Here is a 22664-nt window from a genome sequence, read left to right as displayed (position 1 = left end):
GTTTGCTTCCTGACTTGCCATCACATAATTACAGCACATCTGTTCCTCTGTCAGTTTATACTTAAAGACAAATGGAGAGCTTGAAACAACGAAACAAAGACATGGGTGCATATTTTAACATGCATTTTGTGCTCTGTTGATCTACCCAGTTTGTAAACTCAGTTGATATTGTGAGAGATCTGAAACTGAGAGTTTGTTTTGGGATATGCAGCAAGAAGTCTAAATTGCTATGTTTTTTTAAAATAAGTGAGAAGGAGTTAGTATGCAAAGTGGTGAACTGCAGGTTTTTTGGGTTTTTTTCCAATCAGGCTTCAAATATTTTAAGTACCGACATGTTTTAGCTGTGCTTGTAACTATTAGAAAGAAGATCCTACAGAGCTGTTGACATACTTATAGTTGATCATTTCTCTATCTTTTGATGTTCATTTAGGCTAAGTTCTGTTGAGAATTAATTAAAAAAAAAACCTATATAACACTATCCTGGCTAAAAACACCTAATATAGAGTTGAAGGAACTTAAGTTCTCACTGCTCCCTCCATTGTTCAGGCCTCAAAAATTAGAGCTGTTTCAGCCCTAATGAACATTTGTTCAGTGACTAATGTTGGATTTTGTTAATCATAAAACAAATCTGATGTATAATCAATTTTAAATCTTATGAGTTTGATATTTTAGGAGTGAATGTTTCTATTAATGAGACAGACAATGCAATCTGATGTGTTTCAATGAGAACAACACAGGAAGCGTGTAGACCTTGTAGTATAGTTATTGAGTAAGAACTCGGGCTTTTATCCACTCTTCTAGAAGAGGAAGATTTATCCTGATTATCAAGGTATTCTTGAGAATGTTCTACAACCTAATATCTCAATGTGAGTGGCTCAAAACGCTCACTTGTTACTTTCCAAAACTAGACTTCATAAGTAAGTGGAAAATGTGTGTTAGGTAACAATTCTGCACTGGACACATGAATGATGGGACTAGTTGATCTTCCCACCTGGAAATTCTGTGACCCTCTTACCTCTGGCACTGATTACTGTATATGTTCAGCTCCCTTGTTTTCCACCATAGTCAGATCCAGAGGCACTTATTTAGTTGTACATCAAGTCTTATTATATTGGGGAAACCTTTGTATCAGAACTCCGTGAATCATAGTTTTGCTACAGCATTCATGAACCTGATTTATGGACTGAAGAGAACTAAAAGGTAGATTGCTGAATCTGAAGGCACAGTTAGGCTTCTCTACAATTTATTGAGCTATATTTGTGAGCCTAGTCAATGGTTTTATTGCATGCTATGCGTTATGAAAACTTTTGAGAAGAACTCAAAAAAATCACAAGTACCATGTTTAAAATTTGGAAGTACTTGAAGTGAAAAATGTCTGTTTTTATTAGCATACATTACTTTTTCATACTAAACAAAAACCTATGAACAGTATTGTGATGTGTTTAAATCAGTGTGGATTTTGTTCAATAAACTTATTCCAAAGAAAGAAGTTTGGGCATTTTCACCCATTTTTCTAATTTCTTGGGTACGTGTTCTTCCCAACCCTCCCAACATGCTTCAGTCTTTGCAGAGAATGTACTGTTACGGACAACCGAGAACAGTACATTGCTTGAGTAAATCCTCAGGGCTTATACTGTCCATTTGTTTTACTGATAATATAATTGAATATCATGCTGATTATCAAGATTATCTCATGCTGATATATAACTAAATCAAGACAAAAAAAGCCTAAAGTTAACTTTATAACTGAAAAATGCAGGACTTAAAGAAAGATCTGTCCCAGCACAGCCAACACCAGCAGAATCTGAAGAGTCCATTCAACCTGCAGAGCAGTCATTCGTTAAATCAGGTAAGGTCTCTCACAAACTATACATGACAACAAAAGGCAAAAAACATTTCACTTGATTTATGATACTTTTGTCTGCGTGGATGTGAAATTGTATGACCTCTCATCACAGGTAAAAAAGAAATCTTTCTGTTGCCAAAATTTGCCATTTAACTTCTTAATAGTTGTCAGTTTACTGTAGTAATTTATTCCAGAATATTCAGGAATCACTATAAGTAACTATTACAAAATTAATAAGCATTAAAATTCTTAACTGGTTAATTCATACAATAGAAAGACCGACTGTAAACATTCTTGACTACGATTTGTATAGTATTGTTCCAGCATATTTTTCTGTAAGAATACAAATGCTGGTATGCATATAGATTTAGTAGAGTTCTTAATCAAAAATGGGAGCAGATTTGCTGGTTTGAGTAGTCTGCAAAGTTTAATTAGGTTGCTCCACCAAGTGTTTAATGAAGGTAGTACAGTATATAAAAATGGACATGAATGTTGTCTCATGATTTTATTGCTCTCCTGGTTAGAGGACAAAATATACAAATACACAATTTAAGTTTGTGACTTGAAAGATACAGGCATAAAACTTATTTTTTTAAAATTAGATCAGCTTTTTTTAAATGATTTCATCTATAATAGTTTATACTGGGAGTTCATATTTGGCTCATCTGCTAGAACAAAAGTGTGGAAACAGTTGTAAACCGATCATTATTAATGTTAAATAGGCATTACTGTTGCTGCTGCTGCTATTATTATTTGTATTGTGGTAATACCAAGAGGCCACTAAACTAGGCTCAGGACCACACGATGTTTTACACGTTATGCACACAACAAAAAGATGGTATTTTCTTTTTGTAATTTAAGTGCTTTTTGTGTTTTTGCAATATTTTAAGCTCAATAACTAGGCAAAGTTTAATCAATGCTACATATTTTAAGAATTCAGTACTTATGTACTACAGTACTCAAGTACTTGTACTTACGTTCAAAATCTACCTTCAGGAACAGATTTCCTGCTTAAAACATCAAAAAGATTAAAACCCGCCAGTCCTATGCAGAATTCAAGGAAATAAATTAAATACCCAATTTTACAAGTGCTTGCTAGCAGGTATTACTTACTATCAGACACAATGCATGGATTTTGGACTCTAAAAACCTATTTTCTGCATCTTTTTTTTGTCCTTTCAGAAAGCACATCCTATTGAATATGTGCATGACAGTACAGAATGAGTTACGAATGTAGAGCATATTGTTAATAAACTGGAAATTAGAGTCTGGGCTAAAAAAGCACAAGAAAATAATTCTATCACAGTTGATAAAATTCATAGAGTTTTTAAGTAGTAATTTCCATGTATTCTGAAGATACAGGTATATGCACTTCATCTGAATATACAGACGGTGGTGGTTTACCTACAGCATTTAATTTTGCTGTACAACTTATTTAAAAGCTGAGTTGTTTGTTTTCAGTTTCCCCCACCAATTTTAAGTGATCTGAATGTGTGAACTGCATAAGTGCCAAAAGTATTATTACACAAGTTAACTACTTTGAGTGGTCCCTTCTGCATACATGTATAGTACCTACTTAGTATAATAAATATAGATATTACTATTAATGGATTATATTTAATGTTAATAGTATAACTTATACAATTTTGTATTAAATAATTTCTATCCTATGACTATAATCTTATCAGAAGAAGCACCCTCTGGAAACAAACATCTGGTTCTTTTTCTATATCCCTTTGTTGGAAATCTTAAAATTCCTCTTCAGTGTTGATAATTTACCTAATCTAAAAATCATATTAAAATTATTTAAGTAAATTGAATTGAGTACAGCTTGGTATATTCTTTTAAGCACTTATTCTCCCAGTGTCTGTAAATCCATTGTTGTCACTTACTTGAATTTAGAATTTCAAAAGAGTATCTAATTATATAATCTTAAATGTATCTGACAGTTCCCTCCATATATGCACTTCATTGTTTTGCTGCGAATAAGGGATTAGAAAAAGAATAGTCACTATTTGAACTGCATATATAATAGTCTTGCTATTTTAAATCAATATTGAAAATAGAAGTGTTTTATGGAAACTGTTTTGAAAATGAGTTCTCTGTTAAATTTTTTTTTAAATAAAAAAAACCTTTGTTATAGACGTCAGAAATTTAAAAAAAAATCTATTATTGGTAATACTTTTTTTTTAATAAACAGTGCTTCCCATACTTTAAGCATTAAAGATTACACCCATTCCATTTTTCTTGGCTCAGACAAATTCTTCAGTTTGAGCCACTGTGGACTAGGCTCTGGACAAGGACTAAAAGACTTGCTTTCTGAAAACTTAGTCCATTTTACAAGTAATATTTTAATTTGTTGAGAAGCTCAAGTAGCTGAAGCTGACATGAACTTATGTAATATATGTTCAGTGTGTGTAAAACTGAAGAGCCAGAAGGCATTTAAGGGTCACTGATTTTTACAAAGACTTTTTAGTTGCCATTTTGTTTATCTTTAAATTTCAAATTCAGAAAAAAATTCATATAAGGATTAATAAACTGGTATTTCCTTCCATATCTCATATATATATTGTGGGTGTGTGTACACACACACACACACTTCATAATAGGAAATTAAATCTTTCTTCAATTGATAGAAAAATAAGTGTTCCAAAATTTCATATTTAAAACCCAGGACCCATCTTTCTGGAACTTACAATGATTACTCCTTAGGGCATTCTGCACCAAAATTTTAAAAATTATGTGCCAAAAGATTAAAAATTCCACACACACTATTTTTTAAAATTCTGCAAATTTTAATTGTCAAATAAATGAAGGCTCCAGCATGACTTTGGGGAGCACAGGCCACTGGCTGCATGGAGGTGGGAGATCACTGTGGAGCTCCCACTGCCCTCAGGACACAGATCCAGCGATGAGGCTGCACCCAAACCTGACACAGCGCAAAGACAGGTCCCTGCCCCCGAAACATCCCAGGGCACTGTCCATCCGTGTCAAGTGTGGAGGGGATCCAGGTGTGTGTGGGAGGTCTGGGTGAGGGATGAGGTTTGATGAGAGGGTCTGGGTATGAGGGGGGTGGGGGTCTGGATGCCTGGGGTTGGGTGGATGGGGGAGCAGCTCCCTGTGTAGTGACCCTGCCTCCTGCACCTGAGGAGTGATGGGTGCAGGAAGCGCCGCGGGGGGCGGAGGGAGAAGGAGAGAGTTTGCAGAGATTCCTACAGCTAGGGGAGAAATCTGAGGGTGGGTCTCATATGGCCAGGGATACTGTGTAGAGGAAGAGGAAGTCCCATCCTCTCCAGCCCAGCTGAGACTAGGAGCTGAACCTGGTGCGGTGTAGGAGCCACCAGCCGATTCTTCCCCAGTCCTGCCCCCTACCCCGTGGTGATTTACCTCTTTGCCAGCTGTGCTGGGCACCTGAAACATACTGCTGGGGAGGGTCTCATGACTGCTCTTGTGACTTCCCTTTGTATCCTGTTAGTCATTTTTCTGCAGAGAAGCAAAGAATTCTGATGGGGACATGAATTCTGTGCATGCGCAGTGGTGCAGAATTCCCCCAGGAGTAAATCTGGTGACTGTCAAACATTCAACCATCCTTCCAGCATGTGCATATTGTAAGAAGAAATAGTAACTAGTAACAGTGTGGGCCAAATATTCAAAGATGTTGTTGTATATAAACCATTGCAGACTCAACACAGGTATTAAGAGCTTGATGTCTTCATTAAAATTGGGTATTTTTGTATTCACCTGGTAGCTGAGCACCTAACTGATAGCTCAGTGGTTTGAGCATTGGCCTGCTAAACCCAGGGTTGTGAGTTCAATCCTTGAGGGGGCCATTTAGGGAAGTGGGGATTGGTCCTGCTTTGAGCAGGGGGTTGGACTAGATGATCTCCTGAGGTCCCTTCCAACCCTAATATTCTGTGATCTGTGAACTGGCTGCATGCTTCTGTGAATTTCTGGTTTAGCCTGTGCACATTAAGTATTTGTAATTGAGTTAGGTATACACAAATGAGCAGTTGCACGTATCTAACTAGTAATCCGTTTCTGTCTCTGTTGCATGAAAGAAATGATAAAGGAAGCAATAAATATAATAATATGGACATGGCATATTTTTTTCCTCATCAAGATACCTTTGAAAGCTCAATCTGATAATACAGTTTATCACCTCTTCTTTTTTTGTGTGGGTAGTGTCTTAAATTAGAGCCCCATAAATCTGAGGTGAAATAAAGTGAAGACTTACAAAACAATGTCCTGAAGGCACATGCATGCATACATGCACTTCCTTTTAGCAGACTTGTCTTTTAACTCCTGTAGTACTGTTTTGGAAAATATACTTTGTTTGCATCTAATTTATGGAGCTATATAATTGCTGGAAAGAGAACCAATCACCTGAAGCAATTTTTTAAAACAGATGTCTGGGGGAGCGTGAGCCAAAGGTTTTCCCATAAATAAATGGGTCAGAAGTGGGACAGTTGTGTGTAATGTGGCATGAACTGCTTGGGAAGTCTTACCAGTGGAAAAATTGACACCACTTGGCTGTTTTTACAAAACAAAAATCCCACTGACTTGGATAGTATTTTGCTGTCCCTACAACATGACACACACGACATTGCCTGTAAGGTGAGAGTGTTTGTTTTATTTAAGGGATTAAAATAATGTGGTGGGTTTTAGAGCCATAAAAAGTAATAGTGGATCAAGTAAGATACAGAGTTTTACTGCTACTTGAAGCAGTTCAATTTTTTTCAGTGCCTGCCATTTTTATTTTTAAAAGTTGTGGGTTGTTTTAATTTTTTTTTCTTGTGTATGTTGCAGTAAATATTTTTGTATAGGTTAACATCAGAGAGTTCTTGGTGATTACTATATAGCAGCTAAAATGCAACTATCTGAAATCACTAGTGATACTGTCACTCAAAAGTTGTACAGAAAAGTTGATGCTCTTCACATACTGAGAGGCATAAAGCAAATGCTTTCAATTCATCTTCAGTGAAATTGCTAGAAGTCTGGCAAAGGTGTTCATTTTTACTGTTTAAAAAATGCAATCTATTTTATCTGATCCCCTGCCTCCAATCCAATTAATTACAGAGGTGATAGGAAAACTGTACAGTGATCTAATGAGGTCAAGGAGTTGCTTTTCTGAATATGACGGGTTTCAGAGTAACAGTTGTGTTAATCTGTATCCGCAAAAAGAACAGGAGTATTTGTGGCACCTTAGAGACTAACAAATTTATTTGAGCATAAGCTTTTGTGGGCTGCAGCCCTCTTCATCAGATGCATAGACTGGAACATACAGCAAAAAGATATTTATACATACAGAGAATATGGCTACTTATAGAAGTTTTTTTTCTCCTGCTGCTGATAGTTCATCTCAATTGATTGGCCTCTTACAGTTGGTATGGCTACCTCCACCTTTTCATGTTCTCTGTATGTATAAATATCTTCTTGCTGTATGTTCCAGTCTGTGCAGCTGATGAAGTGGGCTGCAACCCACGAAAGCTTATGCTCAAATAAATGTATTAGTCTCTAAGATGCCGCAAGTACTCCTGTTCTTTTTACGGAATACGTCCATCTTTTTACTACAAACTAATTGCAACAGTTGCAAAGTGCAAACTTTGTTATCCTTTGCACCTATCTTTGACATATTTTATAACCCATTTAGAGCACAAGAATGTTGAAGCAGAACTGGAAGAGGAAATCCAGGCCATTCTTCATGAAGCACTCCATTCACAAGCCGGTATGAATTCAGATTTTGCAGTCACTGTATAATTTATAAATAGCACAACAGACTAGACAAATTTGGGAGAGATTCTTGATGATGGTGCACTGGATTTCTTTTCAACTGTATGTGAGAGGATAGCCAACAAGTTGTTAACACCTAGGTGGTCTAGGGAGCAAACCCTGATAACTGACCTGATAATCAGAGGCTCTGAGTACCGGTAGCTCCCATTGACCAGTCTACAAATAATGTTTCAAAATGTTACATCTTGACATAGCAAGAGAGGACAGGGATGGTGTCGTCTGTCACTGTGGTTCTATCTCCTAGCTGTTTCTCCAGTGGATCAATGTACAGGCGTTTTAGAAGTTCATTCTGATAATGGTTAAGACTTATATATACTTATTTTGGGGAATGTCTAAGAACTGTTAGAGATAAATTTGAATGTGGATTATTTGTTGGAAATTTAATTCAGTGGATGCTGGATATGGTGTTTACATCTTCTGTACTTATTATTAATCAGGAGAGAGGCATGAGGAAGGTGCAGATGAAGGATTAAATGATGAGCATGAGGAAGGTGCAGATGAAGGATTAAATGAGCATGAGGAAGGTGAAGATGAAGGATCAAATGAACGGCAGGAGAAGGATGAAGTATATGAAGAAGCTTTTGAAATTCCTACAACAGATGACCTTTATGAAGCATTAGAAGATAAAATACCTGAAGTACCTGAAATGCCAAAACCAGTTCAGGAAGGTATCTTATCTGAACCAATTAAAAATATTTCTAGTTGATTCTTATAGAAATAGCAAGTTAATATAATAGAAATTATTCGAGTGTAGCAAGAGAGATTCTCATTGAAGTTTTTAGGGCCTTTCTTTTTTGACAAGCCAATTACTGCATTTGTGTGTACAAACCCTAACTGAGAACATAACAGGCAAATATTCACAAACAAATACACTTTTGTTCACCTACGGAAGTGTACATGACAATTTAGGAAGTGCATGTAATGCATACCTTTTTAAGAGTGTGACTCCATCTAAATTTCAGTTTAGTGAAGATGTGCCAAATGTTAAACCTCAGCAAAAGCTGTTCCCAAATACAAATATTTTATAAATCAAAACAAGATTTTTAATGCATTTTAATTCATAGTATATTAATTAACCCTATTTTTTTGTTTTGTTTGTTTTTAACAGGATTATTTTTTGATTGCTTGAGATTTTCTTTATTTTACCGACACACTTTTTTATTATATTCTCCAAATGGTCTTACTGTGAAAATTTAGCGGCTGTGCTGAAGGGTGTGTGTGTGTGTGTGTGTGTGTGTGTGTGTGTGTGTGTGTATATATATATATGTGTGTGTATATATATATATATATATATATATATATAAAAATTTCACACGCACACTAGCTAATAATTGAAAGCAGTTCTTTAATTTTTGTGTCTCAGAAACTGACAGTCATGATCAGGTAGAAGAGCATGGAGTAGGTGAGCCTGCAGCTGTTGAAATTCCTGGTATGAATCTGTTTTTCTTAACTACATAATACTGGTGGTTTTTTTGCCTTACTGCTAAAAATAAAAACAGAAAAGCTAAATAGAAATCACTGAACTAATCTAGAGTTGTGAATTTTTTAAAACACTTTGTACTGCTCCGAAATCTTATTATTATTGTTGTCTAAGATATTCTAATCCTTTGAGTGGACTAATTGGTTTGCAATTTAAAATTAATAATGTAAGGGAAGACTTTGTAATCACAAAAGTGTCTGTCTTCAGTAGTGCAAAAGCTGCAGAAAGACTTGTTGTATTCAACATATGCCACTGGCTGTCTAGAATATGTATTTGATAGTAAAATTCCACACAGAACGTGTTTTTTTTTTTTTCACATACAGACAGACAAAGAAGATTAGGAAGGGGTCTGTGGTTGGATATTCTAAAAGTAAATGCATTGCTTTTCGAGTAAGGTCTTATGTATTATGAGTTTTGGTATCTTATTTAGTTTATTTTAAATCAGTAAACAAAGGGGTAGTAATAAAGCAAAATAATTTAAAAAAAAATTATCCAAGAAGACTTTCATTATGTTAGTTCCAGTAATGCTGTCATTCAATAGCAAGCTTTGTTCTCAAGACTCCTGCCCCCATGACTGTTTGGTGAAAAACAGACTTACCGTGCAAGTGACAGTTTTGTATCGACACTATTATCCAGTAACCCTTTAACCGGGTAGCTGATTCACTAAGCAATATTGACCTTGACCTCAAAAAATACTTGAAAAATACAGCCAAGAATTGTGATGTCCTGCCATTTAATTGACTCTTCTTAATGGTAATAATGAAAACTCCGTCCCCGCCCCCCTTTCTGTGGTCCATCATAGATTAACGTACAATTTCCCAGAATCTTGTTTCCCTACTCTTGAACAAAGATGTATTAGACAACAGACCAATGCTGACTTGATTTTTTTTCTGTTGTTTAGTTGTAGTGGTTCTCTGTGTATGATGATAGACCAGGGTAGTGGCAGAATTTGTACGTGAGCTAAAAATGGGAAGATTTTATTATGATATGGGCATCCTTATATGAAGATGATCAGAAGTTTAGAATCTGCTGGTATATCAAACATGTTTTTTTTCTCTTGTTGTTCTTACTGTGAAACTGCACTTGAAATTTAGGCCCTATGCCTACATATGGAACTTTCTGTTGAATGACCGCATTAATTGAACTAACATAATGAAAGTCTACTTCTATGGATAGTTTACATTATCTGATAAAAAAAATATAACCGTGTAGATCATTGTTGCTGCCACTGTATTATAATTGCAACAAATTTTGTACAATGTATGCCATCTAAGGTGTCAGTGGAAAAGTTATGATTTGCTGAGTGTGATCATCCTATTTGTATGCATGCATTATTTTTGTCTCTGGAGTTATGAATATCAACTGTGTACCTATATTTCCAATGTTTGCTTCTGGGTAACACCCACAAGGTATTTAAATCCAGTCTAGCCAGCATATTGGGAAGGGAATTTTTGAGTTGACGGGCCATCAGTGAAGACAGTAGGCCGTGGAAGAAACCTATCTTCACTTGATCAACATTCTTGTGGACATTCTAGCTAGAATATGGGTAATGGCCCCTGCTCTGACACATAGAAGCATACGAAGACATGTGACTAGACCATGTGGTACTGAACTCCATTTTGTGCCTATATTTTTCCACAAACTAAGACTGAGAGCTTTCCTTCCATATGCCAGAAGCTATAAAAGGCTCTGGAAGCATCTCCATTTTGTAGCTTTCCTGCTCTGATCTCTGGACTATGAACTTACACTAATTGGAGCATTCTAACCAATGATTTGGAAGCACCCAGGGACTAATAAGACAGCTGTTTATTCCATTACTGCTCCAAACCCGGTACAGTAACTCCTTGCTTAATGTTGTAGTTATGTTCCTGAAAAATGCCACTTTTAGCGAAACGATGTTAAGTGAATCCAATTTCCCCATAAGAATGAATGTAAACAGGAGGTTAGGTTCCAGGAAAAAATGTTTTAGTCAGACAAAAGACTATAGTTTATATATATAAAACTTATATTGTCTATATGTGTTGTATAAACAATTTAATACTTTACACAGCAATAATGATTGTGAAGCTTAGTTGAGATGGTGAAGTCAGAGGATGGAAGAGGGTGGGATATTTCCCAGGGAATGTCTTACTGTTACATGATGAACTAGCACTCGACTGAGCCCTCCAGGGTTAACACGTTGGTAATGTAGCTTCACACTCTGCAAGACAGCACAGAGGGAGGGAGGGGAGACAGCATGGTAGACAGAGACAGACAGACAGACACACACACCATTTGTGTGTGTGTGTGTGTGTGTGTGTGAGAGAGAGAGAGAGAGGTGCGCATTTCCCCTTTAAGTACGCTGACCCCACTCTAAGTACATTGCCTTTTTAAGTAGATCAGCAAGTTGAGACAGCAGCTGCTGCCAGAAAGCTCCCCCACCCCTGAACCTTGCCGTGTCCCCCTCCACTCTGTGGAGATGAGATACAGGGGGGGGAAGGGGGGCACCTTGACATTAATACCCCTCTTCTTCTCTCCCTCCCCCCCCCCGCCCTTCGCACAGCAAGCAGAAGGCTCCTGGGAGCAACTCCAAGGCAGAGGGCAGGAGCACGAGCACATGGGAGTGGGGGGAGAGGGACAGCTGAACTGCCTGGCAATTGATAGCCTGCTGGGTGGCTGCAGCACAGAGAACTTAGGGGGGCTGCTTTCCCACCCTGGTTCCAAGCCCCTCAGCTAGCTCCAACAGGCTGCTCTTTCTGCAAGTGGTAGACAAAGAGTGCTGCCAAACAACATTCTAAGGGGGCATTGTGCAACTTTAAACGAGCATGTTCTATAATTGATCAGCAACGTAACAACGAAGCAAGGTTAACTGGGCCGACTTTAAGTGAGGAGTTACGCTGCAAGAACTCAGCAATTATGTATGTATTTTATTTCTTTAACTAGTTTTAACTTTCACCTTTTTTCTTTCTCTTATAAATAAGCCTTTAGATATTAGATACTAAAGGATTGGCAACAGTGTGATTATTGGGTAAGATCTGAGTGATATATTGATCTGGGTATGCGGCTGGTCCTTGGGGCTCAGAAGAACCCTTTGAAATTGTTTTAAAATAACCATTCATCATTAAATCTAGTGTCTGGGTGTTGAATCCAGGTCTGGAATACCTAAGGAGGCTGCATTTCTGACTTCTTGTTAGCCAATGTGGTGAGACAGAAGTTTACTTTTGTTGGTAGTGTGGTATATCTTATGGAAGAAAAAACACCAGTTTTGGTATGTCTGCCCTATTTCTCAGCAGTTTCTCCTGAATTTGGTGTTCTCAGTTGTGATCCACTGAGGCACGGTAACAGCTTACATGTGGAACTTGGTATTGAGTGACAGTCATTAATGGAATTAACATAATGAAAGTCTGCTTCTGTGGATAATTCTTTTAATTCTCTTTTACTCTATTACCCTTCTTTGTTTACTGATTTAAATCAACTAAATAAGGTACCGAAACTCATGATACATAAGACCTTAGTTGAAGAGCAATGCTTTCACTTTTAGAATATCCAGTCATAGGTCCCTTCCCTCCTCTTTTTAATCTATCCATGTGTGGAAAAAATATACATTCTGTGTGGAACTTTACTATCAGACATGCATGAGTCCAACCACACAGATTCAATTGCAGGGCTTTAGTTTGTTCATTCTCAGCCAATTATCCCTGTGTACATGGAGAGCCTGGAGGTTATTTGCTGTGATTTGAGAGCCAGAATATGGTCACCCATTAAAATATCAGAACATTAAATATGAAAAAACAGCAAATGTCTTACTTTACAGATCCATACGACTATTACATGGATTTAGAAGAGCCAGCATACGAGTCAGAAGTTCCAGGTTTGTAAACTATTAAAAAGCCCTCTTATTAAAACTTATTTGTATACGTTATATACGGTATTCAGGTTTGTATTCTCAAGTAGCTTGACATAATAAACAGTCTTTGGTGTAGGTTGTATATGTTAGTCTGTAATGAGGAATGGGCAAATCTGGGTGTGGCTTTGGTTTTGCAAAACAGCAGTTCTATTTAATTTTGGTAAGATAAAAAAATTTAGGCCACCATTGGTGAAATCTTTGCCTCATTTGAAGTCAATGATAAAACTTACATTAACTTCAGTGAGACCAGGATTTCACTCCATGTGTTTTTATTTTTTTTAACCTGTAAGGAGTTTCCGGAGTAACTATAGATCCTTAGATTTTAAGGCCAGAAGGTACCATTATGATTATCTAATTTGATCTCCTGCATAACACAAGCCATATGATTTCACCTGTAATTCCATCAGCAAGCCAAATAACTTCTGTTTAAACTAGAGCAGCCTTTTAAAAGGATATCCATTCTTGATTTAAAATCTGAGAAAATCCACCACATCCATTGGTAAGTTTGTTTGATTAGTTAATTACCATCACTGATAAAAATTTGAACCTTATTTCGTATTTGAATTTATTTAGCTTCAGCTTTCAGCCATTGTTAAATGTAAGATCCATCTGCTATAAGAAATCTTCTCCCCCTAGAGGTACCACCGGATTGTGATCTCCTTAACCATATCTTTGATAAGTTAAATAGACTGAGCCTCTTTAGTCTCCCACTGTAAGGCAGATTTTCCAGACCCCAAATTGTTCTTGTAGCTCTTTTCTGAACCATTTCCAATTTGTCAGCATCCTTTTTAAAATATGGAAACCAGGACATTGCATTACAATAATGGAACACAGGGACATAGTACTCCAGCTGATGCTGTATATGGAGGTAATACCACCTTTTAACTCCTAACCTATATTGCCCTCTTTATACATTCAAGGATTATGCTACCCCTCTTAGGCACAGCTTTGCACTGGGAGTTGTGTTCAATTGGTTATACACCGTGACCCCTAAATTCCTTTAGAGTTTCTGTTTTCCAGGCTATACCCCCTCATTTTGTAAGTCTGACCCATGATTCATTGTTCTTCAATGTATTGTCTTTTGCATTTGGCTATATTAAATGTTCAAGTGAGTCCAGATTACTAGATAGTCCCAATTCCTTTATATTAATGACCTGTCCTTATTTACCACTTCACCAATCTTTTTTAATTTGCAAACTTTATTTGTAAAGTTTCAGAGTAGCAGCCGTGTTAGTCTGTATCTGCAAAACGAACAGGAGTACTTGTGGCACCGTAGAGACTAACAAATTTATTTCAGCATGAGCTTTCGTGAGCTACAGCTCACTTCTTCGGATGCATAGAATGGAACACACAGACAGGAGATATTTATACATACAGAGAACATGAAAAGGTGGAAGTATGCATACCAACAGGAAGAGTCTAATCAATTGAGATGAGCTATCATCCGCAGGAGAAGAAAAAACCTTTTGAAGTGATAATTAAGATGACCCATAGAAAGTATGAGGAGAACTTAACATAGGGAAATAGATTCAATTAGTGTAATGACCCAACCATTCCCAGTCTCTGTTTAGGCCTGAGTTAATTGTATCTAATTTGCATACTTATTTGAGTTCAGCAGTCTCTCTTTGGAGTCTGTTTTTGAAGTTTTTTGTTGCAAAATTGCCACTTTCAAGTCTGTCACTGAGTGGTTAGAGAGGCTGAAGTGTTCTCCCACTGGTTTTTGAATGTTATGATTCCTGATGTCAGATTTGTGTCCATTTATTCTTTTGCGTAGAGACTGTTCGGTTTGGCCAATGTACATGGCAGAGGGGTGTTGCTGGCACATGATGGCATATATCATATTGGTGGATGTGCAGGTGAATGAGCCCCGATGGCGTGTCTGATGTGATTAGGTCCTATGATGGTATCACTTGAATAGATATGTGGACAGAGCTGGCATCGGGCTTTGTTGCAAGGATAGGTTCCTGGGTTAGTGTTTATGTTGTATGGTGTGCGGTTGCTGGTGACTATTTGCTTCAGGTTGAGAGGCTGTCTATAAGTGAGGACTGGCCTGTCTCCCAAGATCTGTGAGAGTGAGGGATCATCTTTAAGGATAGGTTGTAGATCTTTGATGCTCTGGAGAGGTTTTAGTTGGGGGCTGTAGGTGATGGCTAGTGGCGTTCTGTTGTTTTCTTTGTTGGGCCTGTCCTGTAGTAGGTGGCTTCTGGGTACTCTTCTGGCTCTGTCAATCTGTTTTTTAACTTCAGCAGGTGGGTATTGTAGTTTTAAGAATGCTTGATAGAGATCTTGTAGGTGTTTGTCTCTGTCTGAGGGATTGGAGCAAATGCGGTTGTATCTTAGAGCTTGCCTGTAGACAATGCATCGTGTGGTGTGTCCTGGATGGAAGCTGGAGGCGTGTAGGTAAGTATAGCGGTCAGTGGGTTTCGTTGATTAGACTCTTCCTGTTGGTATGCATACTTCCACCTTTTCATGTTCTCTGTATGTATAAGTACCACTTGTCTGTGTGTTCCATTCTATGCATCTGAAGAAATAAGCTGTAGCTCACGAAAGCTCATGCTGAAGTAAATTTGTTAGTCTCTAAGGCTTGGTCTACACTACGCGTTTAAACTGATTTTAGCAGCGTTAAACCTATTTAACGCTGTTCCCATCCACACAATGAGGTCCTTTATATCGATATAAAGAGCTCTTTAAATCGGTTTCTGTACTCCTCCCCAACGAGAGGAGTAGCGCTAAAATCGGTATTACCATATCGGATTAGGTTTAGTGTGGCCGCAAATTGACGGTAGTGGCCTCCGGGCCATATCCCACAGTGCACCATTGTGACCGCTCTGGACAGCAATCTGAACTCGGATGCAGTGGCCAGGTAGACAGGAAAAGCCCCGTGAACTTTTGATTTTCATTTCCTGTTTTGCCTAGCGTGGAGCTCTGATCAGCATGGGTGGCGATGCAGTCCCAAATCCAAAAAGAGCTCCAGCATGGACCATACGGGAGATACTGGATCAGATCGCTGTATGAGGAAACAAATCTGTTCTGTCAGAGCTCCGTTACAGAAGACGAAATGATAAAGCATTTGAAAAAAATCTCCAGGCTATGATAGGCAGAGGCCACAGGACAGTGCTGCAGGACAAGCGTAACGGCAAGCCAAAGAATCAAATGGACGCTCATGGAGGGAGGGAGGGGTTACTGAGGACTCCAGCTATCCCACAGTCCCCAGCAGTCTCCAAAAAGCATTTGTATTCTTGGCTGAGCTCCCAATGCCTGTAGGGTCAAACACATTGTCCGAGGTGGTTCAGGGTATAGCTCCTCAATGTACCCCCTCCTCCCCCATGAAAGAAAAGGGAAAAAAATCATTTCTTGACTTTTTTCAGTGTCACCCTATGTCTACTGAATGCTGGCTGGTAGACGCAATGCTGCATTAGTGAAGAGCAGTATCCGCTCCCCTCCCCGGTGGCAGACGGTACAATATGACTGCTATCCGTCGTCATCATCAGCCCGTGAGTGCTCGTGGCTGGCCTCAGGTGATGCTGGCCGGGGGCACCTGGGTAAAAATAGGAATGATTCCCGGTCATTCCTAGTAGATGGTACAGAACGACTGGTAACCGTCCTCATCATAGCAACTGGGGTCTGAGCTCTATCAGCCCTCTCCCTTTCATATGTAAAGAGAAGATTCTGTCCTGCCTGGACTATCATAGCAGCTGGAGGCTGCCTCCCCCTCATTTTATCTCAGTAACAAGTCAATGTTTCTTATTCCTGCATTCTTTATTACTTCATGACACAAATGAGGGGGACACTGCCACAGTAGCCCAGGAAGGTTTGGGGAGGAAGGAAGCAACGGGGGGGGGGGTTGTTGCAGGGACACCCCTAGAATGGCATTCAGCTCATCATTTCTGTGGGATCTGACACGGAGCGGCTGTGCTCTCTGGTTCTCTGATACGCTGGTTCTCTAGTACACTTGCCCCATATTCTAGGCAGGACTGACTTTATTTTTAGATACCATAAAAAAGGGATTGACTCGAGGAGTCATTCTCATTTTTATCTTTGTGCCCCCGGCCAGGGGCACCCATGACAGCAGCAGATGGTACAGAACGACAGATAACCGTCTCTACTGTCATGCAAAGGCAAATGAATGCTGCTGTGTAGCACTGCAGTATCGCCTCTGTCAGCGGCATCCAGTACACATACAGTGACAGTAAAAAAAAAAAAAAAAAAAAAAAAAAAAAAAGCTGAACGGGCTCCATGGTTGCCGTGCTATGGCGTCTGCCAGGGCAATCCAGGGAAAAATGGCGCGAAATGATTGTCTGCTGTTGCTTTCCCGGAGGAAGGAATGACTGATGACATTTACCCAGAACCACCCACGACAATGATTTTTGCCCCATCAGCCACTGGGATCTCAACCCAGAATTCCAGGGGGCAGGGGAGACTGCAGGAACTATGGGATAGCTATGGAATAGCTACCCACAGTGTAATGCTCCAGAAATCGACGCTAGCCTCGGACCATGGACGCACACCACCGAATTAATGTGCTTAGTGTGGCCGCGTGCACTTGACCTTATACAATCTATTTTTACAAAACCGGTTTATGTAAAATCGGAATAATCCCGTAGTGTAGACATACCCTAAGGTGCCATAAATACTCCTGTTCTTTTTATTTGTAAAGGTTCTGTTTTTCGTTCCAGGTCACTGATAGATAGCACTAGGACAAGAGCAGATCCATGCCAGACTACACTAATAGTATTGCCAGTTGATGAGTCCTAATTAGTTATTTTTCAAATGTCAGCCAGTTTTTAATCCATGTAGTATGTGCTATGTTTTTGTTTAGTGCTGTTTTTTAATCAGAATGCAATTTGACTTAGTACCACATGACTTGCAGAAGTCTAAATATACTGTGTTAATACAGTTATCTTCATCAACCAAACATGTTATCTCATCTAAAAATAAATATAGTTTATCTTCCCTTTCATCTTGAAATAATTATTACCGTTTCTGAGACCACAAGGAAAATGAAAAATAAGTTAGCATATCTTTTTCAAGATCATGTATGGTATGTGTAGAAACATTATTTTGATTAAATGCAAAAATCTGTTGCCCTAATTTTTGGAATACTGTTTGCTTTATAGTTGTAAGTACAACTCCCTAGGCTCCAATCCTGCAAATACACACTTGCTTCATTTGACTTATGGAAATAGTCCAAAAATAGTCAACGAGACTACTCACATGCTTAAAGTTAAGCACATGGATAAATGTTTCCAAGACTGGGTATTCCTATTGTAGATTGTGGGATGTATGGCTTTATAAAACAGTAATCAGTGCTTAAACATAACATTGCATGATTACAAATACTATTAGTATCTGGAATATAATTGGAGTGTAGCTAACTATTTACTCACAGAGTATTTTGGTTGCTGCTGTGTTCCTTGGCTATTTTATGACAGATTAATCTAAAAAAAGCAAGTAAATATATCTTCCTTTTTAGGTAACACTGAATTAGCACAGGATGATGCTCTTGAACATCATGGAGGTACTGTAAAAGAAATTTTTTTTTTTCCTTTTTATACCATGTGGTTAAAAAGCTGCATTTCAGTTGGGTGTCGGGGGAGGGGTGTGCCTGTATTCCTACAGTTTAAGGGCTTCAACTTTTTGATACTGCTTTACGTTTATATTATAGCTTCCATCCTGTAGCATTCCAAAGTGCTTTATAAACCTAACTTGTATGTAATGTAAAACAATGCAGCTGCCCCAGTAATGGAGCCACATGATTGGAACACTATCTTGCTGAGAAAATACATTGTGTGAAAAAAAGAAACTAGAATGGATCTTAAGTAGCAGGCAATGACTTTATTAACTTAATACTGGGTAGGGACAACATCTACCCATTGGTAGGGCCCTACCAAATTCATAGCTGTGAAAAATGCACCATGGACTGTGAAATCTGGTCTCCCCTGTGAAATATGATCTTTTGTATACTTTTGTCGTATACTATACAGATTTCACAGGGGAGACAAGCGTTTCTCAGATTGGGGGTCCTGACCCAAAAGAGGGTTGTGGGGGGGTTGCAAGGTTATTGTAGCAGGAGCATGGTATTGCCTCCCTTACCTCTGCACTCCCTTTAAAGCTGAGTGGCCGGATAGTGGTGGCTGCTGGACAAGGGCCCAGCTCTCAGATAAGGGTAGCAGTATTACACCATGCCATCCTTACATCTGTACTACTGTTGGTGGCAGTGCTGCCTTCCGAGCTGGACTTCTGGCCAGCAGCTGCCATCAGCAGCAGCAGCAGCGCAGAAGTAAGGATGGCAATACTGCAACCCATCTACAATAATTTTACAACCCCCTCCGCCCCTTCCCCACCACTACCCTCTTTGGGGTCAGGACCCCTACAGTTACAATGCTGTTAAATTTCAGTTTTAAATATCTGCAGTCATGAAATGTATGATTTTTAGAATCCTATGACCGTGAAATTGACCAAAATGTAATGTGAATTTGGTAGGGCCCTACCCATTGCTTACCAGGCATTCAGCTGGATCCAGTGTGAGGTTGCCAGTCTCCTTCCAAATAGCCAGTAACTCAGAACTCAACTCATTTCTGAATTCCTTGATCCTTGGTACTCTCTACCCCATATAGGTTGAGATAGAGTGTGCCAAAAGGGCTCTTGGTCTGCCAAGATGTTAGGCCTCCCCTTATGGGCACAAGGCCCACCACCTAAAGTAAACATTCCTATATTTTCTTTCAGTATTAGGCTCCTGAATTTTAGTTGTCTTCTGTGTTGTCTCAGTTCGCCAACCTGGGATGCCTTTTACACTGCTTTACCTGTGAGCAGACTCCTGCCAGTTATCACACAGCCTCTAGCATGTAACTTGATCCCAGCTACACTGTATTGAGTGCCACTAGCTACCCACTCATGAATTATCCTGCAGAAGAACACCAGCAGATTCTCTAGTCCCAGACTTTCTCCCAGAAATGTGCATCTTGTATTGCCTGGCACTCTACTGGACTATGCAGGCTCATAGAAAGTGTGTCATTTCATCAGCTGAAAATGACATGCACCAGTTTTGTTATCCTATATGGAGTTTCCCACATACTTTATTTAACCAGTGTGTTTGGATTAAAATTGTGAAATAAGTTTAACTATAGAAAGAAAAGAGAGATTAAGTGACTACAAGTAATGAGGCATAAAAGTCAGCATTGGTTACATCAGAAATAAAAGATAAAATGCAACTGACATTTAATTTAACAAACTAAAATGAATATAAAGCAAATATCTTTCTCACCAGACACTTTGCAGTCCGCTGGCTGAGATTTTTTCAGCCAGGACTTCCCCCCACCCTCCCAGTTCAGTTCTTTGAGTCACTGATGTTATAAGCAGAGATGAAGGAGGAGAAGTGAGGTCAAGTGTTCTTCTCCCCTCATTATTCAGTTTCTTGTGCTAGAAACATCGCTGCTAAGCCACGGTGAGAAACAGACCCTTGTGGACATGAGGTTTGAACCATCCTTGTGATGAAATGTAAATTTCTTTTCCATGCCTTCCCGATACCAGAGAATGACCAACTAACCAGGTGGTATTCCATTAACACCTGGCTGGAGTGCCAATGTGTCTGTGTCTTAGTCTTAGTCTCTGAAAACTGATCTGGGCCTGCTTTTCTAACTTGGAATATGTTACAGGAATAGCAGCAAAGAATCCTGTGGCACCTTATAGACTAACAGACGTTTTGGAGCATGAGCTTTCAGGAATGTTATACAGTAAAATATTATAACTTTACATACAATATTGATTCACATATTTTACCGGGACAGTCTTGTTCAGTAGATTTGAGTTTTCAAATGATATCTCACAAGGCATACTTTGTACAACATTTTATCATCTTGAAAAAATGGTAAACATCCTGATGACAGTCTGCATCCCATGTTGAAGTGCTATGGGATAATTAATGATCAAATCCAAAGCAAGCACTTAAAGCAGCAGGATGTCCCATTACATTATGCTGTAAATAGAAATGACTGAGTGCTGCCATTGTAAATGAATGGCATTTTTTTGTAGTACATTTTGTGAATTTCACAGGAAAATCTAGCTACTGACTCAACCTAAACTTTTCCTTTCTTGTGGGAACTTATTTTTAAATTTGTCTTTTGATGCAGGAACGTTTTCAGAATCCTGTTGGGGGCAGGGGTGGGAGAAGCTCTACCTGAATTGAACTTTTGTCTAATTTTAAGTATATCACTAACTTACCATTCAAACAAATAATTTAGTATATTCATTAGGTAACTTTTAACGTTTATCCTATTCACGTTATCTCTAAAATTCTGTGACTTTAATACTTTAACAGAAGATATAGTGCACCAAGATTATAATTTTATAATTATTGTCTTTAATGAAAATATTGATCTTGATTACATTTTAATTGTCCTGATATTTAATATTTCACTTTTTCTTTTTTTGTGAAACTAGACCTTATTTTCACCTCCCCTCCTTTTTATCAATAGGAGAGCCAGGTTCATCCAGCCCCAAAACTGGATGAACACACACCTGCATCCACACCCACACACATTAACAGAGCAAATCTGAGTGAACCAGGTCAATCAGCACTGTCAAGCTGACCCCTTCTATGTCTCTGGACTCACTGGGCTGGATGAAGCAGCACTTTCAAGCTGACTCTCCTTATATGCCCCTGGGCTCCATGGACTGGGTCAAGCAGCACTTTCAAGCTGTTACCCTAATGCGTCCCAGATTCAGCATGTCCCTGTCCCCCGTCTCGCAACACAATTGTACTGGCAGTAACCTACTTGATGAGCAAACCCCACAGTGTTTTGGGCACTGCAGGGATCTTTAGCTTAGGTAAAAGAAGCGTTGCTGTAGAGTGAATGGGGGAAGCTAAAAACACAAAAGAGTAAAGTTCAGCAAGAGAGAGAGAAGCAACCAGCTTATCCATAAAAGTTATGTATTGAATAATAGTGATAACTACACAAGGAGAGCCTAAATCAATATAACATACATTATTAAAGGTTAATACCTAAGGTAGAAAGGAAAACGAAGAGAGAGAGAGAGAGAAGGGGATCTCACCACTCCCTGAAGCTTAAACTGGTCAGGGTTCCCAGATGATGGTGGTAGCTGAGGGTCCTGAACGCAGGAGACAGGCATAGTTCCCAGCACAGTCAGTCAGGAGAATATGGAGTCCCTGTGGAACTGATTCATAGTTTGGATCTAAGCATCAGAACCCTGACTAGAGGGTGAGTAGGGATTTTTGTAGAGAAAATACAATTGTTGAATGGAGAACAATAGATTTTTTTTTTTTTTATAGGTAAGCTGATGACTCAAGGGTTTTCTTTAGACTAGACAGTAGCAGCTGATCACTCTTGGCTGTGGGTAGTGTTTTCTTCCAGGGAGCTCACAGTGCAACTAGGCGGCTTCAGTATTTGGATATCAGTTAAGGATTCATTACTAGAATTGGTCTGATAATTGCTGAGCTGGGTGTGTGCAGACATAGGTTCATTAGCATCCGGAGCAGAGATTCCCATGATGCAGTGCGTTCCTGCTTTTTCTGGTCCCAGAGTTCAGTGTGGTTCTCTGTTCTCCATTCTGTATGCAAATTGAGATGTCTTCCTGTCCAATCTTTCATGCAGATGAGGCTAGGGGAGTTGTCTCTGCTCTCCGTTCTGTATGCTAATGGAGAT

General features: G+C 38.9%; 1 protein-coding gene across 32 annotated transcripts in view; it reads left to right on the top strand.

Moving 5' to 3' along the window:
• Nucleotides 1–22664, top strand: part of ASPH (aspartate beta-hydroxylase) — a 201058-nt gene that overhangs the window by 65982 nt on the left and 112412 nt on the right. For 19 of the 32 annotated variants that reach the window (XR_007772620.1, XR_007772622.1, XR_007772621.1 and 16 more), the window contains 6 exons: nt 1760–1849; nt 7497–7571; nt 8074–8304; nt 9000–9065; nt 12910–12966; nt 18476–18520. The exons of 2 other annotated variants lie outside the window; for them this stretch is intronic. Coding sequence is in view for 22 of the 30 variants with exons in the window: in XM_050940764.1 (XP_050796721.1) it covers nt 1760–1849; nt 7497–7571; nt 8074–8304; nt 9000–9065; nt 12910–12966; nt 18476–18520 (564 nt within the window). In the remaining 8 variants the exon portion in view is untranslated. Of the gene's footprint in view, nt 1–1759; nt 1850–7496; nt 7572–8073; nt 8305–8744; nt 8907–8974; nt 9066–12909; nt 12967–18475; nt 18521–22664 lie in introns of those variants that run through there. 11 more of the 32 variants (XM_050940781.1, XM_050940787.1, XM_050940784.1 and 8 more) reach the window with 8 other exon arrangements.

Source organism: Gopherus flavomarginatus, chromosome 2 (genome assembly GCF_025201925.1).
Source record: "Gopherus flavomarginatus isolate rGopFla2 chromosome 2, rGopFla2.mat.asm, whole genome shotgun sequence".
Lineage (NCBI taxonomy): Eukaryota > Metazoa > Chordata > Testudines > Testudinidae > Gopherus > Gopherus flavomarginatus.
The sequence above is the reverse complement of the archived record's forward strand: the minus strand, read 5'-3'. Positions and strand labels throughout refer to the sequence as shown.